The sequence below is a fragment of the Argopecten irradians genome, chromosome 6 (assembly GCF_041381155.1).
Source record: "Argopecten irradians isolate NY chromosome 6, Ai_NY, whole genome shotgun sequence".
Taxonomy (NCBI): Eukaryota; Metazoa; Mollusca; class Bivalvia; order Pectinida; family Pectinidae; genus Argopecten; species Argopecten irradians.
In genome coordinates, this window is record NC_091139.1 from 43,076,417 (window position 1) to 43,102,182 (window position 25,766).

At 34.9% G+C, this 25,766-nt stretch overlaps 1 protein-coding gene across 1 annotated transcript in view; it reads left to right on the plus strand.

Annotated features, from left to right (window-relative positions):
- Positions 1 to 25,766, plus strand: part of LOC138326533 (KICSTOR complex protein SZT2-like) — a 142,195-nt gene that overhangs the window by 27,009 nt on the left and 89,420 nt on the right. Inside the window, 2 exon segments of the mRNA XM_069272632.1 lie at positions 317 to 402; positions 612 to 768. Coding sequence (XP_069128733.1) covers positions 317 to 402; positions 612 to 768 — 243 coding nt within the window.

Consider the following 25,766-nt stretch of genomic DNA (forward strand, 5'->3'; position numbering starts at 1 on the left):
CTGACAAATACTTTAAAGATGACGCTGCTTTAAATTTTGGTTTTAATGCATTTTGATTAAAATGAAAAAAGAAGATAACTGATGTGGGTAGGTATATATCCATTGTAACGCCATTATTTTGTTAGCAAACGTCTTATCTACCCCTGTGGGTAGATAATACTGTAATATGCAAATACAGAAGTTAGTATTACAGAAAAATGAAACTAAAGCATAGATAGATTGGGTCAAATTTATTTAGAAATTCCACATTTTCTTTTTGCATATTTTGACATATTGCATATTATCTTTTCATTCATTCTCTTTCTTTTTGATGTAGGACAAAGGAGGACTGGACACAGATATCACTAAGTGTGCTCTACAGTACATCATATTTCCTCCTTACATCAAAACTACCAGGGACAGGTCAGTTATATTTTATGATACGGAATAAAAACCAAGGTCATTTATTAAAAGTCTCCTTCTCTGTGTGTGTTTTCTACTCACAAACTAAAAACATTGCAATCGATACAAGGGCAGATAACCCTGTTACATGCAAAGGTGAAATGTTTAACATAACCACCACTCTCTGTTGTCTTTGTCATCAGAATGATAGTGTTGCCGGTGTTTTATAGTGTTTCAGAGGAAGATGAGCTGGAGACTACGGAGGCTGATGGTGATGTCCAGATTGTCACGGAGTGCTGGGCAGAGCCTCAGTTTGGTGTTAGTGTCAACAACCCGACGGAGAGAAAGCACTGGGACGGCATGACTTACAAAGACATGGCTAAAGCAGTAAGTACCTAGTATTACTATAAATATATGTATCTTAGTGAAACACACTAATATACTGTAAACATACAGGTTTTAATAGTAACTGATATTTTATGGATTCCAAACTTGAAATGTTGGTAAAATTTGAAAATATGTTTCAACTATGTAATTGTGTGTTTCTGTGTGGTGTTGATACAGAATTTTTTTTTAGAAGCGCATATTTATTATTGTGCTAACTGTTCAAAATCAGTATTAAAACACATGTATGTTTACAGTTATTTATCTTGCCATGATTTAAGGAAGCAATGTCTTATTATGTAAAGCAGAGCTAAAACTTATTAGCTCATTAAGCATTGAAATACTTACTACACACCAAGTAGGCACATTAAAGTTTCCTACAAATAAACAAATGTGACTTATTGCTGTGTATGGAAGGAGCCTACTGATAATCATATTTAACCAATTCAAGATTTTACTTCTCTAATATAAGTGACATACAACTATTTTATAAGATGGTATAAAAGGAATATTCGTTCCAAGTTGTCACTAAATTATGTTACACCGGAGTACGACATTTTTATCTGATTTAATGACTCCCCAACATACAAGGGTGGAATCTCACAGGAAGATATGAGAAAAAACGTTACCCAGTATTCTACAGTTTTATTTTTACTGTTTACGACCAGTGGGAATATTGAGTTACCTCCCTTACCTATTACACCTACCATGATATCATTACTATTGAATCTAATCTGGAATGTTAGTACCCGAAGGACACTTTTAATTAAAGTCTAGGAACGTAGTCACAAATCACCAGTTATGTGCGTGTGTGCCAAGACACCAGACTTGTGTTCACTGGGACATTAAACTGTCACTGTACAAATAGTTTGTTGTAGGTTGTAAATATATCTGAACTTTGGTGACTACAAGCCATAGAAATTGAAGATCCTGATTGATTCAAAAAAATGGTTGGTCCCCACCAAACATTATACATTACAAAAAAATGGTTGGTCCCCACCAAACATTATACATTACAAAATAATGGTTGGTCCCCTACAAACATTATACATTACAAAAAAATGGTTGGTCCCCACCAAACATTATACATTACAAAATAATGGTTGGTCCCCACCAAACATTATACATTACAAAATAATGGTTGGTCCCCACCAAATATTATATATTACAAAATAATGGTTGGTCCCCATCAAACATTATACATTACAAAATAATGGTTGGTCCCCACCAAATATTGTATGTACATTACAAAATAATGGTTGGTCCCCACCAAATATTATACATTACAAAATAATGGTTGGTCCCCATCAAATCATTATACATTACAAAATAATATTGTATGTACATTACAAAATAATGGTTGGTCCCCACCAAATATTATACATTACAAAATAATGGTTGGTTAAAATTTTAAGACTTGTAAACACCTATGACTGCTTGAAACACTTAGGCAAATAATCTTATCTCAGTGTATTGACCATCTCAGACAAATTATCTTTCTACAGTGTACTGACCATCTTAGACAAATTATCTTTTTACAGCGTATTCTATTTTTCTCTTTCTGCTGCAGTGTATTTGTAGTATTTCCAGTCAAACCTGCTTTAACGACCGCCTGTATATAACGACAGCCTGTCTATAACGACCGCCTGTATATAACGACAGCCTGTATATAACGACCGCCTGTATATAACGACCGCCTGTCTATAACGACCGCCTGTCTATAACGACCAGTTTTTGGACTCCCTGTGCATTTTTAGCCCACCAACATCAGATGGTGGGCTATTCAAATCGCCTTTTGTCTGTGGTCCGTCGTCTGTCCTTCCGTCCGTTAACAATTCTTGTTATCGCTATTTCTCAGAAAGTACTGAAGAGATCTGTCTCAAAATTCATATGTAGTTTCCCCTATGGCCCTTATTGTGAATATTGTATTTTGGGATGGATCGGTCAACAAGATGGCCACCAGACAGCCATCTTGGATTTTGATAGTTAAAGTTTGTTATCGCTTTTTCTCAGAAAGTATTCAATGGATCATTCTCAAATTTCACATGTAGGATCCCCTGGGGCCCCAGTTGTGCATATTGCGATTTGGGACCGATTGATCAACAAGATGGCCACCAAGGAGCCATCTTGGATTTTGATAGTTGAAGTTTGTTACTGCTATTTCTCAGAAAGTACTGAAGTGATCTGTCTCAAATTTTATATGTAGTATGTTTGAAAAAGTTTGAAAAGTAGAGAAAAGATCCATCTTTCCATTGTCAGACATAGATCATTCTTTGGTGGGAGGCCAAGATCCCTCTGGGATCTCTTGTTACTATATAGTGGCACTCTGCATAACGACCACCTGTCTAATGAGGCTAGCGACTGGTCATTTTAGCCCCATCAGAGTTGTCTAACAACCGGTCGCTGAGATCGAATTTTGGAGTACCGAATACAGTGTGTGTGTAGTAGCGTCCCTTTGACCTACTTCCGGTAATTAACTCCCTTAGTAAGCAAATGCATCCATTACTGAAGTCTAAGCTATGAATTATCTATACATGACTGTATGGTTTATAACCTAGCGGTCGTAACATTTGAGGTACAAATATGTTTGCCGTCTTGAAGATGAAAGTTTTACGACCTTTTATGCCTATCAAAGACTGAAATTATATTTGGTCACAAACGCCATGTGCATGAAAAGATCACTCGTAAAGCGTGATTTTGAAGCCATAACTCGGATGATACGGTAGGCAAAATAAAACATGCCGATTTATTCAATGTGTTCCGTTATTCATTGTCAATATTTAGCATTGTAATACTACTAAGAAATGGCCTGTAAATAGCCTAACCTATTTCAAATTAGGCCTATAAATTCACGTTCGATTTCTTCACCATTATAGAGTCAGTCGGATTATCGCCCGATGTAACCGGGGTATTTTCGATGTGTTTATCAATAAAATACGGTCCCATTACTTGGTAGAAATGCTACTGAAAGTTAATATGTGTACCTGCATTGTGATTTTTATAGTTTTGAAGCTATATATTGTGAGAAAACGCCTCCAAATCTAGGCCTATCTTTCATGTCCTGAGATTAATCCGTCAAAACTTGTTACATGGCAACATTACATACGACTTGCCAGCGAGAAAGTGTTGTACAAAATATTACACGCATACGTTGTGGGAAAATTAATCTTGCACAGATAATTTCAGGCCATGTCAAGTCAGTAATTAGGTAATTGTTATGTTTATAGCTGAAAAAATCTACAACTAGTGTGTATCAAAACGAGTTGATTTTGTTATGATCGAAATTCCGATTGCATTTGAAGGCCCCATCCAAACAATAAAAAGTAAAATGAACACAAATTACTGAAAAATATTGATAAAAGCAGTTCTTAAATAATGCATGGTAATCAATATATAATATCCAATAACAGGTCTGTTTTGCATTAAAAATAACAACTGTTTTATTTATTGGCTCGCTGGTTGGCACGAAAGCCCCAACCTGTCTATAAAGGCAACCTGTCTATAGTGACCGTTTTTCTGTCTCCCCTTCAGTGGTCGTTATAAAAAGGTTTGACTGTACTTTTATTTAATGTATATTGTCTTTCTGTCAATATATCTGCAAAAAGCATCACATCATATTCTACTATTGATGTCTACAATGAAATAATAATGGAAATTGGACTATCCAGTCATTACCTTTCATCCTTGAAGCACAGTTATTGAACTCTTCTTCATGTAATAGTAGGGAAGTTTGTTGTGAATTTCAGATGTGATTATCAGTTTGTAGGAGTGCTATATAAATATAAATATAAACTTTATTTATTTTACATCGATTGAGAAACAAGTTACACAACTTATATAAATCATCCTCGATGGCCCGAATGTAAGCGTGCGAGGGGTCCTAGTGTGGGAGGAAACCGGAGTGCCTGGAGAAAATCCACGTGATCGGGCAGGTGACCCCTGACCTTTTCACGTCCATGCCGGGGATTGAACACTACCCAATCACCAGGAGTGCTATCAAGCCAGTTAAAACTAGAATATGTGTCCTTATGCAAAACATGAGCTAAAGCTGTGAAACAGTGACCTTTATGTGTCCTGGTTATATATATAATTATCTGCAACATTTTGACTGTTGCCCTAGGCAGGGATAGAATTTAATTTTTAAAACCACTTCCATTTTTGGCAAGTTTGTAAAATTTCAACTCGCCAAAACAGTAATTTGCTTGCCGCTTTGAAAATTAAAAATTAAGATCAAAATTAAAAGCAATCAAATTTGTTGAAATTTAATGTATTTATTTATTGTAGGTAACAATAAATGTTGGACATTTTTAGTGTCAATGTAATGCAGTGTAACAGGGGTTTATTTTTAGAATGTGGCATTTCATGCAAATGAAAACTTGTTAAATATGATTAAAGTATCACGTCTGATTCTCTATATATATATTGAGAATAACGACTGATGCATACTCTGGCCAAAAATTGCAAGTACAATATTTTTCAACTAGCTAAATAAAAAATCAGCTCGCATTTGGCCAGTTGGCGAGTGTTAATTTTGAACCCTGCTAGGCCTGTTGTTCAAAAGTACAATGAGATAATTGTAACTATTGGTGATAGTATAGTGAAATCAGGTGAAACAACTCTTTACATGTATCATAAGCATGTTTACGTGTTGGTAAGATAGTGTTTTAATATGTTCTTGATATTTGTGGTCATTGTGGCGACTTTTTTCAGTCAGGGGCAGAATATAAAGAGATGAAAATCACATTTATTGGCATATGATCATGGACTTTGTTTAAATTTTACCAATGATAAACCGATTTGTTGCTTTGTGATACAAATTCACTAGGTCATTGGTTTTATCAATGGATTTTTTTTTAAAGTTTAATATGTAAACCACAATGATTTATGAATGAATTGTTGTTTGATGAATGAAATAGTTTTTGAAGCTCACCAATGATATGACCACCAATGTAATGGAGGTTTGTGCATATAGCATTACTCATGCCTGTCGCATCCTCGTTGCATTCCAATGCATCGCTTCTAATCTGATCATAATTTTGCTTTAAGGTGGATTATTCTTGTCTTTCAAACATTGCTAGTTTATGAATGAGAAAGTAATTAAGCTAAATAAGTACACCTGACTGACAATGAGGTCGGGGTGAATGTACCTGTAATAGATAATCTCTGTATTTACCTAGGAGTACCTTTGGTCGAGAGAGAGGATGTGTGATACAATTGATAATGAGGAAATCACTGAAGAATTAGCTCAGGACAGATAAAAGGGATAGATAGACCAAAGGCCGCCATTTCACAACCTTTGTCTGTCCCCTTATCTAATATAACTACAACTCTCATTGTTCATACCCATGAGAAATGTCACTGTGTAATCTGAATTATCAATGCATGTTTACAATAGTCATTTTAATTGATACAATGGGGCAATTAAGGGGATTTCTTTTATTTCTTAATTCATGCAATAATGATTTATCTCAAAGAAGTTATGTCTATCTAAAGTCAGGACATGTTTTCTGAAATACCACATTGTTTTATAATGTGGCTGATTATCAAGAAAATATTAATGAGTTATCTCCCCTAGGTAATGACTGCTTGTGGAATCTAAAGTTAAAGATGCTCCACCGCTGACAAATGGTATTTTTTCGACATCAAAAACAGAAGCAGATGATTTAGTATATTTCTTCAGTTACAAAAGTTACTTACTTTACACCATTACCACCATTGAAAAGTTTGAGCTTCTAATTTTACTTCAGGTTAAAAATATGAAAAATAATTAATTGCATCCCGAAAAAATTCCGTTGCACTATATCCTATATGGAATGAAGTAATGATTCTGCATGCACCAAAGGTGAAATCAATTTTTTATGTTATTTTTTGTGTTAATTAGGCATATATATACATGATTAAACACCAATTATTGTTCAAAGGATGAATATCATTTATGCTCTGTCGGCGGTGGAGCATCTTTAAGGTTTAGTGTTTGTGTTTCTAACCCTCTTAAAGATACAAAACAGGAAAATATCACTACAAAAACACCAATAAGGCAGGTGAACTTGCTGGATTGTGAAGCACAACATCTGTTAGGATTATACAGGGTTTAGGAACAAACAAGGCAGTAATTCCAGAACTAGCTATAACAGCCTGATTAATCCTGCTTAGAAATCTAAATGGGAGAAAATTATCAGCTAGGTAGGAGCTTAAACCCACAACCTCTGAACACTAACCTGATGCCCTACCTGTCAATTGCATTACCTGTGTAACAAGAGAGGAGAAAATGCAGGGGCCAGACTGGAATTTGAACAAGGGACCTCCAAACACTAGCCGAACGCTCTACTGCTGAGCTACTTGGTCACCGATGATTGACCCAGTCCAATACTGCTACATTCCTCCCTTCTTTTTCAGTCTTTGCCCTTGAAGACATACCAGACACTTATACCACTACCATGTGTATTTTAGTTGGGCGTCTTGGTTACTGATGATTGACCCAGTCCAATCCGCTACACTCGGTCACTGACAATTAATCAGTCTTGCTATACATGTTTATGATGTTGATATATATAGATACTGTAAACTATTGTAGAACAGCAGAAAAATAAAAGACAAATTTAGTTTGCATATGATCAACCAGACAACACTCAAACATACCCTGGGGTCTCTAGTATGACATTTGTATCATGGATTTCAACATTTTCAGTTATTTACAAAAACAATACAATGTAAGATTCTAAGTATTAGAACTGGCAGGTTGGAAATAAATGATCTGTAGCCCCTATGAGGTTGTGCTTTCAGTGTGTGTTTTGTTCAAACAGCTATGGTCATTGAAAGGCAATTGTCAGGTTTTGATGGTCAATTCAATTACAAAACTATTTCCAAATGTAATAAAACATATAGGGATTACATGAAACATAATACTATGTAGTTAAACAACAAGGTGGAGAACACAGCTTAGGTAAAGATAGTAGAGAAAATCCAGAGTTCCCAGAAAAAAACCTGTAATGAATAGTCACCTATACTTTAATAGATAATCAGGCAACTTTTCCTCAAGCTTTCCACTGAAAGATGTGCAGACTAGTTAACGTTTTAGACTGTTGGACATTCTGTTGACTATCATAGTCTATACCATTTAACTGTCTCCCTGCCCAGTAACTTACAATATTGTCAAATGTCTGTTACACAAATGTCTTGTGCAATGGTGTATAGAGCTTAGATATTTAAGACTTTAGGACAGAGCCTGCAAAACTCACAATTATTTTGATCAGGTCTACGTACCTTATTTTATCATAGATTATCTTATATATAGATGTTAGAAAAATTGTAAAACTTCAGTAGACAAAATGGTGTTTCATGTATGTTAACTCTAATTTTATCATAAAAAGTGTATGCATGGTGTGTTCAATTCAGGTTCAAAAAAAACATCTATGAATTGATTCTCGATAAATAATATTAAAAAAATACAAATTGCAACAGAAAACAGCACCATACCAAAACATTCATATCTTGTCTGTCACGGCTTCATTGCTATTTATCACTTCTGAGACTTTCTAGCTGTGAAATAATTTTTTAAATAAAAGTAATGGCGATTAATATCCAAGATTGATTTAATTAGATATACCAAATGTATTTGATGTTGAGAATAATGGAACACATGCCTGAGCTAATTGCCCATAATTTACTGTTGATTAGAGTCATTTAATTTGTGAAATATATTACAACATAGTCCATACTGCCTTTTGTCACATGACGTGGATTTCTGTTATCTGGACTAGTTCAATGGGCTTATCTCCAAGACCCTAATGAACCTGATAGCAAGTGTGAGGCAAACTTGAGAAAATATAATGTTTTAACAAGTCGATGATAATCTGAGCTGGGTTTGTATACCCGGCTGATAGAGCGGAGCTGATAGAGGCGGGTGGGAATACCCTATGGACACCTTTTGGGCTATCTTTATCTGGCGTTTCTTTAGTGCCGCGATAGTCCACCTATTATCATCCCGACGGTGGCTATCTCTGCCTGAGAAATCCTGTGACCACTGATAACACAGATACCTTATATTCATATATTTATCATAGATTTGTGTGCTAATCTCCTCCCATACCTACAATAAAGCTACAAATTCAACAATTTAGGACTTCACTATTAGTGGAGATTTTATAGTGGCGTTGGCTGTATATATATACATTATGATGAAGGTTCTGGTCATATTTGGTTACATTGTTAATGAATCTGATTTAGTCCTGGACATGATTGGGGCTGTTCGGAGAGAAGTGTTGCTCGGGCTAAGATAATGTGTTCTCGTTAGGACTTGCCGTCCCCTCAGAGATAGTGGAACATGTCTCGTAGCTGTCAAAGTACAAACTTCATGTTTGCTGTCCTGGTATGGAGAGCATAAAAATGGCTGGCGGAGCAGTGCACCCCATTGTTGAGCCAGGTAGAGCAGCCCTGTGGCTGGGGACAAGAGGCCTAGCAGGCCCCCTACTGTCCTTATACAGGTGTGTTATCCTCGCCGCCGCCAGGTACACAGGAGTTACACGGCAGCATGGAAACGTAAGCATTCACTCTAATGTACAAAACTTGTTCAACTGTTCTAAACACAACTAAGCCAGGCCTCTTTAATTGGGTGGTACTTCATACAAAGTCAACACACTGAATTAGTGTTTGTCTTTCTTCTTGTCCTCACTAAATTGATATTCAAATAGGTGATTATATACGGCTTTCATTTTGTAGAATATTCATAAGGCAAAATATGCTTAGCTGTCAAAATTAAAGTAGATATTCAGTGACTTCTCAAATGTTCTGTTTTACACCTAATATATTTTAACTTTTATAATGCTTTTATACTAATAGGAATGACAAGTTGTATAAACTTAAATGTCTTCTTTGGAATTTAATTTTAGTAATTTTACCCAATTATTGTGCATTCTCTAGGTTCCATGTTACCAATAATCTATTTCAGCAAATTTGTAAAAAAAAACTTAAATGTATCCATTATTTAAAAATGTCAGTTGAACAAGTGTTTGTCCGAGTAATATTTCAGAAAAGCCGCGATATTGTTGTCGTACGTCTGTGAGTTGGAAGGTTTGGTCTTTAGCACTCTTGTTTCCTTGCCAGATCTAACTCTTCCAGCTCATGGCTGTACGACCAAGCAACACTTCTCTCCTTCTCAGTCCACTGGGCTCTTCAGTCTTACTAGTGTTAGGTTTGTTAGGAGTTGTACTCATTTACTTATGTTTCTAAATCTCAGGTTTTTGCTTATTTTCTGAGAATACCTCGCTGCATCATATTTCATGGTTGAGTGATTTCTTTCATGTTATGAACACTTGAGGTCTGTATGTTTGAAGCAGTGGTAAGAAATCAACTTTAAGTGGTTATATGAAATGCTGTTTGAAGTTTGACCCAAAATTTATGGTGGTTCACTTAATATTGTTTGAAGTTTTTATCAGATATTTATACTAAAGAATCATTGTATTTTATGATATGGTTGATCCCTAGTTCAATATAAATACAGTATCTAATAATTTCCTGTTGTTGTAGGTTTCATTTCATAATTAGTGGTTTTAGAACTTAATGAAAGTTTGAAGTTTTTTTTACCAAACTATTTCGCTACAGAGTTGTAACTGTTGTATTTGATGTGTAAATTCCTTGATGCCCTTGGTATACTATAAGCATGTGTTTTAGTGATTATTAAGTCTACATATAATTAAGTCAAGCTGATAATGTTGACTGTGAGTTCTGTAGATTGTATTATCTCGAGACTTATAACAGCTGTTGTTTTCACTCCAACGTGACCGACCACGGTGTGGGCCAGGTTTGGACAATGGCACTAGCTTTTTGAACAATGGCACCATAGATTTTGATTGCCACTATGAGGAGTCGGTACATTGTTGGTGTATGTGGTTGTATTTTGTGGGAGGTTTTGTTGAAATTACAATAATATTCTTATCACAGGTATGTATGGTAACCTCTATCTTTTTCAGAGTTGTTTCTGCCAATACTTTCATGTAGAATTAAGTTGCACATTATATTTCTTTGCTATTCTTTGCTGTCTTTGTATGACTAATGGATTTACTTATTAGATCTTTTGTGCATATTTTACATGGAGTAGACAAAAGTTGTCAGTTATAGACAAATGGTTTACCTATGGAGGTGTCTGGTCTGTTTCATTCAGGGTTATCCTTTAGTTCTTACCAGTGGTAAAAAACTCATTAAATGTTTGCAGTGTCATCCCAATACACAATACATTCTGCGATTGTTAAGGGGAGGTAATCCTCTCCTTTTGTAAATTTTAGTAGTTTTGTTTGGACTACAGTATAGCAATGAATTGTAACTTATGCAGTGGGATTTGAGCAATAATAAACCTGACAAATGTTTTATATTGTGTAGTATGATGGTCATGAGTTGTCTGGTAAACATTCAGAAGACTTATAGTGTGTAGTTGTCATCTAGAATATATTGTCTGGGAAGCGTTTGGACTATGTAGACCTTTAGTGTTAGTTCTGTACTCGGAGTAAACATTACATGGCCCCTCCCTGTCGAGGGGGGACCCATTCACAACCAAATCCCTCATCCCACTATGTTTGGATTTCTTATTAAAACAAATGGAATAATCTAGTGCAAATATTGGCTCATGATGGAGTCAGGGTCAGTGGGATGTTCCTGGTGTAATTACATTGTTCTGAGACATACTATCAGGGCCATAAGTGGGAGATATATCACTAGCCTAATATTTAATCAGTTTGGATCGTAAATTTATATAAACAAGATTAGAAGCACCTTTTGTTTTCTGGAGATTTCCTTAATGCCTCTTTCTTTAAACTTGAAACCACACCCCATTAGGTACGGTATACTGTGACTTCACGTAAAACTGTTAAACAGATTATGGAAAATAGGAGCTATTTCTGATTTCTGTAATTTTTCTACAAATGGTGTCCAGATATATATAATCACTAGACAACTGTTTAAGACATGCTTTATTTATGTTATTATGATTTAAGTTTTTATGAAATCTTAGATATTTAACATGAAGTGTGTGATCACCGGTGTTGTCTAGCCCACACATAGCTGTAATACTAGGGTTGTAAATACACTAATGAGTGAGTAGATTTATATACCAGGGTTAGTGTTTGTTTTGTAACACTGGGGCCAACATTCAAGTGTTAGCCTTACATCCATAAAGCCAGCATTATCAAGTTATAGTGTAAACCTCAGTCATTTCACCATAGGATGTGGCTTTCTACTCGTCATTGCCCCTCATGCCTATACAGAGCGGACCTTCTGGTACTGCCAATATTCATCTCAAAATGTTCCTTTCTGGATATATCCAAATGCTTTAAATTTGTGGTCTCTGCTGATCAAAGTCGATAACGAACTCTTATTCTCTAATGTTTCCGATGTCTCTTTAAAGCTTGTTAAAGCTGTGTCCTGTTTCAATTCTACATTTCTTTTGCATATACAATGGTCTTTTGTCATTATTCTCTGCTATTGTTTGTAGTTTTTGATATTTTTATATGAATTCTAATGTTTTCTCTTCTGATTTCTCAACTTATCTTATCTTTTTCCCATTTCATCTGAAATAATTCATTAAAGTTGTCAGTTGACTTATTTGTTTTAAGATAAATCATGTGGTAAACAAAAGCAAGATACTAATTGTTTTTCAAATGGAATTTCTCTATGTTCCTGTACATTAATTTTTCCAACTGTTAATGACTGGTTTATCACCTACACGACCTATTACTCGTCTGCTTTAGATTTTGTCTGATCTCTGTGTCTAATGAGGTTGATCTTCCCTGTATATTGTGACTGTCTCTAGTTTTGAACTCTACATTTCCGGTAGTGTGTAATTAGCCATTTTGTTTCTTTTGTAAAGTCTAGTTTTAACATAACGTCTCTCATTGCCTCCACCTTCCTCATAGTTTTCAAATACAAATGTAATGTTGATGAAGATTTCGTTATGAATGACTTCCTCATTAGTGTATGGGTAATGAGAGTATTTATAGTACAGGCACTTGGCGTTTCCTCAAACATGAGGAAGTGGACTTTGTATCAGATGTGTAACCTATAGACAGTGGTCTCGCACTAGTAGGTGGACAACTTGTAGGAAGACATTGGTTTTATGGATTACATGGAGGTTAAAACTATTGAATGGAATACTGGATCAAGGACACCACTGACCCATTTTTTCACCCTATCTGATTCTGTGGTTTTCGTGCTGATAATGTGGAGTTTGAGGGTCAAATATCTCGGCTGCTTCGATGGGAGGGGTTAGTACACCGCCACACCTGCCTAGCTAGATAAGCTGTCACAGGCCCCTGGAAATGTGTCACAGGCTCTGGAAATGTTCAACAGGCATGAAAATACTGGTCAGGTACTAAATATTAGCTAGGTTTGTCAAATAATCTGTTCAGGGCCCTGGAAATCCTAGCCAGTTGTTTGATATAGCGGTTAGTCAGGCTATGATACATGACCTGCACAGGGCCATGGGAATTCTTATCTGGCACCTTCTATTGTCTAGAAATTAATGTTGAATAATCTGCTAAATGGGCTGTATATATAAGTCTTATATTGTGTCTGTATTTATTGAATGATTATAGGGTTTTGATTTATGTGAATAGTGATGTTTGTCTGGACATCATCAGCGTTCCCTTGCATAGTACATTGTTGTATTACTGAGTTCTGTACAAAGTAATCTTTATGTTGCTAACTGTAGTGGTACTTATCGCTGAAATGCTTGGAAGGGTCTTTGGAAAGCTTGTCTTATGTGTAATTGTGGTATGCTGCTGTCGCATGCATTTGTCATCTTATGAAGATTTGGTTTTTCTCAGGGTACTCCAGCTTTCCTCCACGCTCTAAACCTGGCATGTCGTGAAATGAATGTTTTAGGGGTGGATGACTGGATGTATGTAAACACATATGTTCAGTATTATAAAACTGTACATGGAATGTGGTCAATCTGTAATAAATCTGTCACATGATCAGTCAAGTTGTGTAGATAGTAAGGCATTTCTTTAGTAGGCTCCAGATCTCACAGACATACAGAGGGGAAATCTACATAGAATGGGGATAGATTGTTAATTGATGTTTACATTAGGACATATAGTACAAAAAGAGCAGGGAGGGGTTAGTGATGTTACTGTGAACCATTCTATGTTGGTGTGAACTTTATTTTAGAGCAAAGTGGTTGACCATAAAAAGGTTGAAAGAAGTTACTACTACAAAATTAGTTTTCTTTAAAAATATCATTTCTTTAACTTCTTTAAAACTAATCTTGCCATCTTTCTTTTAGGTAATGGGTTTGTACTAATTAATCCATGATTTTAAGACAAATATAGAGTATTAGATACAGTATTGTGTGTGAGGTGAATGGAAGAATTTGATGGATTCATGGGGGGTAGAGAATAGCCAGGAGCTGGGATATATTCTGGTCCAGACCTGTTTAGGTGTAAATTATGCGTGAGTATGAGGAGAAGAGTGATCAGGTGTGTGACAGGCATGCTAATACAGTTGTCAATCAGTGCACAGTCACTGCTGCTAAGCCACTGTCTTACCACACATTTGATCTTAGGTGTCTTAATCAAAACTCAATTCCTGTGAAATTGACTGGAATTGAAAAAGTTCAGCAGGGGGCATCAGTCAGAATTGATCAGGCTCCATATACTGTATTGAAATACCCTGAGAGTAAAGTACAGCATCTTTAAAGTAACAAAATGGTTGTTTAATTCATGGATACCTGAAACTTTTGGATTTTTCGTTTAAAGTGAAAGTTCAAAATTTTAGAAATGAGGGATAAATCTTAGAGATGGAGATGAATATATAGACAAAAGCCTTAAAATTTAGAGATAAAACTTCAAGATTGAGAGATAAAACTTCAAGATTGAGATACAAAACTTCAAGATTGAGAGATTTAGAGATAAAGATACTATTACTATCTATAGAGACATCATTATAAAGGGTAGCTATATACCATAGGAATATTTTGTAAGTACTTGAGAGTTTCCCATTGTATCAGACCTAATGTTAAGTCAGTGGTTTGGGATTAGTTAGCAGTAATTACTGTACTAATCTGGCTTCAAAGGTTGTTAGTGTCCTCAACTCTGCCTTAAGTGATCTTTGACATTAACAACCTTGTCATCAGTAGTAAGTCAGAAAATGGTGTCGTCTGCTCACAATGTTCTGTCACTTAGTACAGGAGATATTGTCACATGGTGTCTTCAGAAGGGAATCAGAAACTAATGGTTTTATCTGTGGGAAGGCTAAGAATTAGGATACTATACACAAATAATTTAGGTATTGTTTACAACTGGAAATGTATACTAAAGTGATATATTCAGATTTCATCAGTCAGATATAGTCTTCTTTTTACTTTTAGTTTGGCCTGTAACCAATGTTTTGGTTAAATTGTTTCCTTGGTTGTATTTGGAAGGTAGGAAACTGTTTATATTATAAAAATTTGCAAATCTATACAAGATGGTCATTTAAATCTGTATGTGATTTGTGATTCCCAAAAGTCCCTGTGATCCCCAGAGGTCCCTGTGATTCCCAGAAGTCCATGTGATCCCCAGAGGTCCATGTAACTTGTAGATTAGAGCCCTGGAGTGATGTGACCTTCTGATAAAGTAGGTTATATAGGACCTGCTGGTAGCAGATTCTCATAGGCAAATGTGACAAAATATGAAAGGTCACAGCAGGCTAGTAACACCTTTTGGCAAGTATGACTCGGGTGTAAAATTCCTAGGTAACTACAAGTTGTGTTTGAAATTCATTGGAACTACATATGTAGTACACTTGGTTGTCAAATCCTTGTAGGCTAGCAGAGTTTGTATCTGGGTTCTATTTTGACAAGTTTCACATGGTTGTCAAGTCAGTAACACATTCAGGATTTGTATCTTGATTTGTATAGTCCCTTTATGATACCATACAGTAACTTGGTTGAATGTTCATTATATAGGCAAGTATTACCGTTACTTATTTCAAATTAAAAAAATGTGACTTGGTATGCTGGTACCTTGTAAGCTAGTATAACTTGGTTCAATGGGACATGTGGATGCATTTTGAATCTGTATATAGACCTTAGGGTAACGTATTAGCCAATGAAGTCAAGCTATATTTACAATACATAACAAAATGTCGACAGATTTTTGTTTGTCAAGTCAGATATCATAAATCTTACGTTGTTTCATTGAGTTTTTTCAAATGTGGATGTCATTTGACTGAGAATGCGTTGTACATTTTATGACCATTAAATACAATTGAATGTTGGGTTTAGATCTTTTTCATATTTAAAAATTCATCTTTATGTACTGGACATAGTGAGGTGTGGGACTGGAATATAATTTTCTGTGCATTAATTCTTTTGTACTCCTGACCGTGTTTAATCTGTGTCTGTTGTGTGTGGTAGGTAGTATACAACTGTCATAGCCGATGATGACCTGTCCCTATTATACATACATGATCAACCCAAAAATTTTAGAACATGCTCATACATAATCAATATAAAGTCAAAATTGGCTTTGGGTATAGAGTGGGGCAGATTGTATTTCACACTGTCGGTCGTGTAGGCTTAGGATGAGCGGGGAATATTTGGGTAACTGCAAACGATTGTTTGGACACAACAAATAGAGGGACTTATGGGTCATGTAAACTTGCCTAGCGTTGTCAGTCTAGTGGCTAAACTCACATGCCAAAAAGGTTAGGGTCTGACTAAGGCCTAACATTAGGGGTGGGATTGGGCCCAACACCGCCGCGGTCAACAGTGTGGACATATACCTGGAGTGGAAAAGCAGCTTTTATCATTGCCAAAGGACTAAAAATCGATGGACAGGATTTAAAGTTTGGTTAAGATTTGTGACAAAGGTATTTCATGGTTGAGAATTGCGAAATTAAGTCAAACTGTGGTGGAGGTGAATTTTTACTTCAATCTGATTTATATATCTGTGGCTCTTTTATACGTTGTTTTATGTGGATTTTGTGTTGTTAGCTGAGTTAGTTGTTTGACTTGATGCTATGATTTGAGGTGAGATCTTTGAGTGGTTGGTTTGATGTTTCGAGTGACTTGGTATTTTGTTGTAGTTTTGTGGCTGGAATGACAAACTGGTGATTTATCTGTGGAATGTTCTTTGGTTGTGCTGTATGTAGAGCGAATATGTGGCTTAGTTTGTTCAAATGTTTTATATCATTTATATACAGATCAGTAGTTGACTGTTGTTTGAACTTTCTGTGAGATTTTGTTTAGTAAGTTCCAAGTTGGAATATATATCTATCATTTCTTGGTTGATTTGATGCTGCAGTTGAAATTTGATGTTGGAAAAGTCAAATTGGAAGTATCAGGGTTGGTGTTGGTGATCGGAATGCTGAAAAGTAGTGAACAAAATCGTTTGTTGTTTCTATTACTAATTTGGTGCTGGTAACCTTTGAACTTGTTTCCACGGTGATGGTTCCTAGAAAGGGTGTAATTTGTAGTGGAGAGAGTTTTATCTCATCGTAAATAGCATGGTGAGATTCAACTCCTCCAACTGCAGGATGCGCCATTTTGCCGCTAACATACTAACCTCACGAACACCATGGAAACACAAACTCTTCCTGTGTGAAACACTGGTGTATGTGGATTTGTAAGTATCTTTGGTAAGTAAAATAATTAATAAACTCATCCTAAATAATAGCTTAACGAAAAACAAAAGTAATGCTTTGTTGCATTTTATCTCTAAAATAAAATTTTAAATATAAATCAATTATGTCACAGTGACCTACGGAACTCTGTGGTCAAATAAGGCTAAAGGGCTTAGAAAGGTCACATTAACTGTAATCACTCCAAATATTGACCTTTGTTTCATCATGACCTTTTAAGTTCAAGGGTCAAAAAAGTTTAAAGTGACTAGAAAGTTTTGTTGAAATGCAAATTGACTAGAAAGGTCTGTTGAAATGCAAGCTTAATTAAAATCATGAAAAGATTATAATTTTGTCCCAAAGTGTGATTTTGCTAATCACATTTTGCATAAATTTTGTTATACCAGGTAAAAGTAGTTATTTTGATAGCATATAACTATGTAATTAATCATATTAAAAATCTGTTCAATATCAGCTCACTGTATTCAACCAAATAAGCGCCCATGTCCCTATAAGTGCACACCCCTCCGCCTATTCTTGCCTCAATTTCATTTGACTAAGAAAAGACCAAAATTATCAAAACTGTGTAGGTTCGACTTTGCTTTACAATAATTTTGTCTTATTAGGCACCTTTTCATTTTTTCAATTTTGTAAACGCCCTGGTCGCTTATTGGGTCGAATACAGTACCACTGAAATTTGATTGTGCCAATATTTTCCCAAGATTATACTGATTAATAAATATTTTTCAATCCAAAGTTGTATGAAACAATATGAAACATTAGATTAATGAATCTGTTATTGTAAGAAATAGGGATATAACATGCAGCAGACTGTAATGATCAATAAATAGATAAAATATAATATTATAAAAAGTTGACATGGGTGATGGTTACTTGACCAGAGAGTTTGTTTCTATGGTGATACACAAAAGGTGAGTAATGTGACTTATAAATGCAACTCTTTTTTTATCACTTATATAATTTGACATGTCAGCGATATATACATAGAAAACTTGATTATGGTTCTTATTTATGGTACTTACAGGTATCATGTTCATATCAGACTAGCACAAGATTTTGTAAATATTTGGATAAAATTTAGAAAAAGGCGTTTTTGAGACTCAATTCTGCTAGGCCAATACTACTACTAGGCTAGGCTAATTACTGAGTATGAACATTTTTCTTTTAGACATTTTTCACACGAACAGATGATAGTCCTTCTCACAGGATTCACTACATAACTCAGTCGCCACGACAAAGAAATGGAGTAGAATTTTGAATTCCAGTTGTGCACATGTACAGGTCCAGTGGGCCTTTTGCTCTATAATTTTATGGCCTGAAGAGCAATTTACCTCATAGCTTGTTGATGGTCATTTTAGTAAGTGTAACGTACTTCATCTAATGATGCAAAATTCTGAATTCCAAATTTTGAAGTACATGTAGCATCTTATTTTTTGTTTGAATATGTACAAAAATGAAATAAACATTTTTAAAAATCTTTGGTATTTGTGTAATCAAAAAGACTATATTTCTGATTCAGTAAAGTTGGAATTGAAATAGTATACTTCAAATGTCAAACTTTTAAAAGATGATGTAATCATAACATAAAATGATTATGACTTGAAGACATTTCCAAAATTATTGATAAAAAAAGGAAACTTTATTGTATTTTCAGCATTCTACAGATCTTTCGATGCAATGTTGTTTTTTTGTATGTGAAATTTTGTGAGTGTCCTTTTGGATATACCTTGTTAAGATGGGGTCTGTGTCAATGTTTCTTGTTAAAAGTGATTACCCTAGATTTTCACACTTAGAGACATCCAGTTTGACAACACATTACGCTACTACTAAGTTATAAATTGACGTGGATTGTACACCGTCAGGTGTTCTGTGGTGAAGGTCGGCAGTAGATCTGGGTCGTCGCTATATCACGAGATACGTTAGTAACCTTTACACATCCTCAAGGGTCCTCCCCAGCAGCCAAAGTCTGTACAGATACGACAGGTGCCTCTTCACCGACTCACCATCCACACATCAAGACACTCATTGACAAGTCATAACGTGTTCTAACAGGAGTGTTTATAGAATAATATCATATGATTATAGACTGGAGGCTCAGATTGGGGTGGCTTATATAACCAAGTAATAAAATAATAAAACTTCGGATAAACAATAGAATATGACAATACATCCAAAGTCAAACCTCACTATATCAAAATTGGTGTAACTAAGGAAACTTAAATTACCTAAGTGAGTTCAAATGTTTAGTTCAGTTAAAACTTTGAAATAATTTGAAATTAATTTGAGTATTCAAATTAGACAAAATAGAGATCATGGGGAGTTTAAGAATTAGCTAAATATTATGTGACAGTTATTAAAAAAGTTAGCTCCCTTAGCAAAAGATTTCATTAGGCTTATTATTTTTAGCCCACCATAATCAGATGGCCCCCCTAGGGCATATTGCATTTTGTAACTGATAGGTCAACAAGATGTTGGCACGGCCGCCATGGATTTCATTGTTGAAGTTTGTTACCATTATTTCTTAGAAAGTACTACAGCGATCTGTCTCAAATTTTATATGTAGTGTGTTTGAAAAAAATTGAAAAGCAGGGAAAAGATTCCTCTTTCCATTGTCAGACATAGATCATTCTTTGGTGGGCGCCAAGATCCCTCTGGGATCTCTAGTCATTTAAAACTCTGATTATAAAAATATTTCAAATCAGTATAGACTATGAACTCAGACTCGTTCATTAATTGATGTTCATTCAACACATGATCTTGTAAGTGTATATGAGGTTCCATTCGGGTTAATTACAAAGGTTGTAAATGCATATAGGGGCCAATAAGGGGTAATCATAGACATTTTTGTAACTTAAACTTATTGCGAGGTCCCTACAAGGGATTTTAGGCATCTACAACCAATGTGATTTATCAATATGATTTATGGAATAACATTTAATAATCGGAGCTGGATCACTGCAATAGGCTTGCATCAAAAACAACATACAGTGCTTTCATTTATCATGTGATAGTGTAAGCATGATGCCTAAGTACATAGTAAAAGTGATTCCTGTTGTAAAGTAAATTTGGCCAGATTTGAGGAGGTAATGAGATTTAAATAGCAATATATGCAAGTAAAGTTTGTACAAACAGGCAAACATAAATTAACTAACTTAACCCAGACCTGGAGAGGTTTAAATACCCGTAATAGGTTTATCAATATATACAGGGTACATCACTGTGTCAATATCGGCAACTAATTTATCATCTAAAACTCTTGTTTGTTGTGAGTTTTGTACAAAACAAAAAAGATTAACGTTATCATTGTACGAAAGGTAGTAAATTTGTATTTTCAAAATTGTGAAAAAAAGGAAAAAAAATTATAAATACAGTTATTATAGTTACTTAACAGCTCACACGAAAAGTGATCTTATAAACATTACACTTTCAGCTTGACTGCAGAATAATCAAGATAATTATCCGATTATCAAATTAAGTAAGTTTTAATATTCGGATGTTTAATTGAAATAAACAAGTATTAAATTCATATAGGTTTATGTAAAGAAATCTCAAGAAACTTTGATGCTTCGTGAAGCATTATTTTTGTGATATCTTAAAATGAAAAAATCTGGATTTCATACCGGGTAGTTGTAATCGAGATACAATGCCTTTACTGTTTTTCTATGCATATGACGGTTAGGCAGTGTTATCTTGAACGATAAAGGTGGCATATGATTGAGATGTTTGTCAGCAGAAATTAGCCACTGTATTGACTATAGTTATCTTCTATAGATAAAGAAGTGCCTTTATCAGTTTTCGATCTGCCAGAGCCACGAAGGCACAGCTTATAAAGTCAGGACATCAAGGTCTAATGTGGGCATACACAGGGGGAATATAAGTAAGGTACCAGGAATACCTCTACATGATGTGGGTAAAGTATAATTTACCGTCGGTTAGTCCCACGTTCTGGTAACTGTGACATCATATTTTGAAGTGATTTTTGTGACGTCCCAATCAGCAGGACGTGGGATTAATCGACAGTAAATTGTAGTTTACCTGCGTTATTGCTGGAAACCCTGGTATCGGTCAGGCAGCACAATGACAACTAACTTCTTTTCACCAAAAAATTTGGGTTTGATTCTCTGATTGAAAATGAAAAGATTAGGCTTGCCTAAAAATGTGGATTTTAACCCTTTTTACTGTGTCTTTTAGTTTACTATCATAGTATGACCCAAATGTGCTTTTGTTCGAACCACCAAATGATATGTGTCTATGAAACCTTTTTCTGAATTTTTTTAAAACTATTTTCTTTACTCAAAATATTTTTTTCGTAATGTTTGCATATTCCTTCTTAATTGTTTTCTCAAATAAATTATGGACAATAAATCAGTTTTTGAGTTTGGATGTTCATGTTAGTTTCTGAGATAATGTTGAAAAATCTTCTTTATCACATTTTTCACAGTTAAATATAAGGTTTTACAGTGGCCATAAAAACGATATACTTCGATCACTCCAGTCAAAATTTTGATATCTACACTTGCTTTTGACCAATCGGAATGCAGCGTTGATAAAAACGCGTAAAAATATGATGTTATGCTCACAAAAATACAATGTGGGTTTTTTTTTTTTTTTTTTTTTTTTAAATAAGTTAAACGTCCTATTCATAGCCAGGGTCATGTATAAGGAAGCGGCAGGTTTGTTGGTGGAGGAAAGCCCGAGTACACGGAGAAAAACTACCGACCAGTACCTGGCAACTGCCCCACATGAGATTCGAATTCGCATCCCAGAGGTGGAGGGCTTGTGGTAATATGTTGGGACGTCTTAACCACTCGGCCACCGCGACCCCTAAATACAACGTAATAATCGCAGGGGCAAATAACTCTGTAAAATACAATGGCTGAATAACCTTTGGCAGAACTACTAGTTATGGTCTTTAGTAAATGGAAGTGAGAAAAAAAATGTTAAATAGTATATTCCTTATTTCTTGATGAATACCAATAATATTTCATATCGTGAGGTGGAAACTTTGCTGTTTTTCAATTATGTTTCGCACTCATGAAAGATATCAAAGTTTCCACTTCATTCGGTGAAATATAACTGGTAGTCATCAAGAAATAAGGAATATCCTCTCTTTATCTAGGACTAATAATGGAAATATCAAATGACAATCATGTTATTGTTTTTACCTTTTAAGTTCTAATATGAAAGAAGAGCAGTATTTGAATTTCAAAATTTTTGAGTTAAAAAAATAACTTAAAAAAAGTAAACTGAAAAATAAAAACTGAAAAATAAAAGAGTTTTCTGCATTTCTAATTAAAATATTAAAAAGTATCCATGTATATTGATTTCTATGTCTTTCTAATGTAGATAGCTTACATGTATTTTATGTTTTTCCAATAAGATATTTTCTGTGGGTATCTAACCATGTCTATTGTTGTTGTTTGAAATGAATTATACCGTATAAAATGGACTTTTTTGTTGTGTATATATTTCGTAGATTCCGTGCGTGGTTGAAATGGATCGAGTAAAATAAAAGCAACAGATTTTATTTTAGGCCTATACATAAACACAATCATTGTTTCATTGCTCGACCAGGAATATTTATATCTAGGAAATGATTTGAAAGATCCAGAAGTACACACAATAAATTCATGTTTTACAGTATCTAATATGGGGGTGTCAAGTTTAAAAAGAATCGTTGGTAAAGTACCATTTACCTTTGATTAGTGCCACCTTTCTGTGATTGTGACATCACGAAAATCATATAAAAATATGATATTACTAGGATGTGGGACTAATTGACGGTAAATTGTAATTTACCCACATTGTTTTGGTGTCTCAAAAATGACGTATTATTTCAAACAAACCTTGGTATCTTCTGAAGATAAATTGAATATGATACATTGTCCTGTCAGACATCCAGTATGATGTACTGGAACGAGTACTTGATTTTCATCCGGTAAGTCCAAACCTGTTTGGATAAGAATTAAATCATATCTGATATGATGGATGGGTAGTCCTTCACACCCTTCTTTAAAATTTGAAAGAATTTTCCAAATTGAAATTAAGTATTTTATTTCAGATGGATATATATGTATGACATTAATGTATACAATCCAATTTTTGTGTCTTTTAACAAAAAGAACAAGTACATAAAGCAGTGTGCCAGTGTTTAATTAAGAAGAAAGATTGTCAGTTGGTGAATTGATACTAAGTATCATTTGCAAAATTCTGATGTCTTCAAAGGTGAATGTATGACTGAAATATTAAGTTCCAAAATGTAAAGAGTAGAGGTTTAAAATCAAGCATTGTGGCAAATATTAAATGAAACAACATATTTAAAAAATACATGAGACAAAAAATTTCAATAGCATGTATAAAAATCTTCAAATTTTCAAGACCATCTGTTAACATATTATCCACACATACACAAAAAAAAAAACCATATACATGTAAATGTATAAAACATAGATAAACTACGGACACTATCATAACATATTGTCTGAATAATCCCCAATGTTCGTCGCTATTGGATACCTGGTAATCAAGAGTGTAATTCCAGGGAGACAACTCCCACAAACATCACATTTCATAAACTTGTGAAATCTATTTTAACAAAACAAAGTTATTGGTGCAAATAGTTTAGAAGATGTGTTTGGATATTGCTTATAGAGAAGATGCTGCAAAATAAAAATGGAAACTACATAGGTGTCTATAGATTTGTCAGAATTACCTATGTCTGAAATGTAAATCCAACCACAATCAAGTTTTAACAGTCTCCTTGAAAATTAAAGAATTATGGAGTTTTTAGTGGTTTTGAAAGTCATTATTTGTTTGACTGTGAATACAGTGAAATTAGATGACCTGTAAATAAAAGTAACTTTACAGTAGAGGTTGTAACAAAATTTAAGCTTGATGGAGTAATTACTGGTAATTAGGATTGTTAGAATGTTTGATGGAAAATTCAACACTAATTATCTCCCCTACCTAGATTGTGACTGACAAAATTATCTCCCTTCTCTGGGATGTGATTGACAGATTCTCTTTCTCATACCCCAGAGAAGGGAGATAATTCACTCCAGGGTAAAGACAAACTACACAATTACGTCAATTACGAGAATAAACAATGTCATGGCATTGGCCTGACAACACAACAACAATACAATGCAATACAAGTATGAAAAAAATGTCATTCTCTCTATACTTTTGGACAAGACAAGTAATCTTAACTCTTAGGATATGATAGCTGGCTAACACTTGTCAGATTGACAACTTAGGTTCCAGTCCTCAGGTTCAGATTCCTGTCTAATTCTAAAGTGGTGATTAATTCTCTTATGATCCCCGCAATTTGAAGTGGTAAAGACATGACATACAAGATTTTTGCACATACACAATAAAAGTATGATGGTGTAGAAACAAGTATCTTAACATCACGGAAACAATGCCATACAATCAGTCCAACAATGCCATACGATCAGTCCAACAATACCATACCATCAGTGAAACAATGTCATACCATCAGTCCCAACGATGCCATACAATCAATGCAACAATGCTATACGATCTGTCCAACAATGCCATACCATTAGTTCAACAATGCCATATCATCTGTCCAACAATTTTATACCATCTGTCAAACAATTCCATACCACCTGTCCAACAATGTCATACCATCAGTCCAACAATGCCATACCATTCCTGCAACAATGCCATACCATCTGTCCAACAATTCCATACCATCAGTCCAACAATGTCATACGATCAGTCAAACAATGCCATACCATCAATCCAACAATGCCATACCATTCCTGCAACAATGCCATACCATCTGTCCAACAATTCCATACCATCAGTCCAACAATGTCATACGATCAGTCAAACAATGCCATACCATCAGTCCAACAATGCCATACCATTCCTGCAACAATGCCATACCATCTGTCCAACAATTCCATACCATTAGTCCAACAATGTCATATGATCAGTCAAACAATGCCATACCATCAGTCCAACAATGTCCAAGTACCATCAGTCCAACAATGCCATACCATCAGTCCAACAATGCCATACCATCAGTCCAACAATGCCATTCCATCAGTCCAACAATGCCATACCATCAGTTCAACAATGCCATACCATCAGTACAACAATGCCATACCATCAGTCCAACAATGCCATTCCATCAGTTCAACAATGCCATTCCATCAGTTCAACCATGCCATTCCATCAGTTCAACAATGCCATTCCATCAGTTCAACAATGCCATACAATCAGTACAACAATGCCATTCCATCAGTTCAACAATGCCATTCCATCAGTTCAACCATGCCATTCCATCAGTTCAACCATGCCATTCCATCAGTTCAACAATGCCATACCATCAGTACAACAATGCCATTCCATCAGTCCAA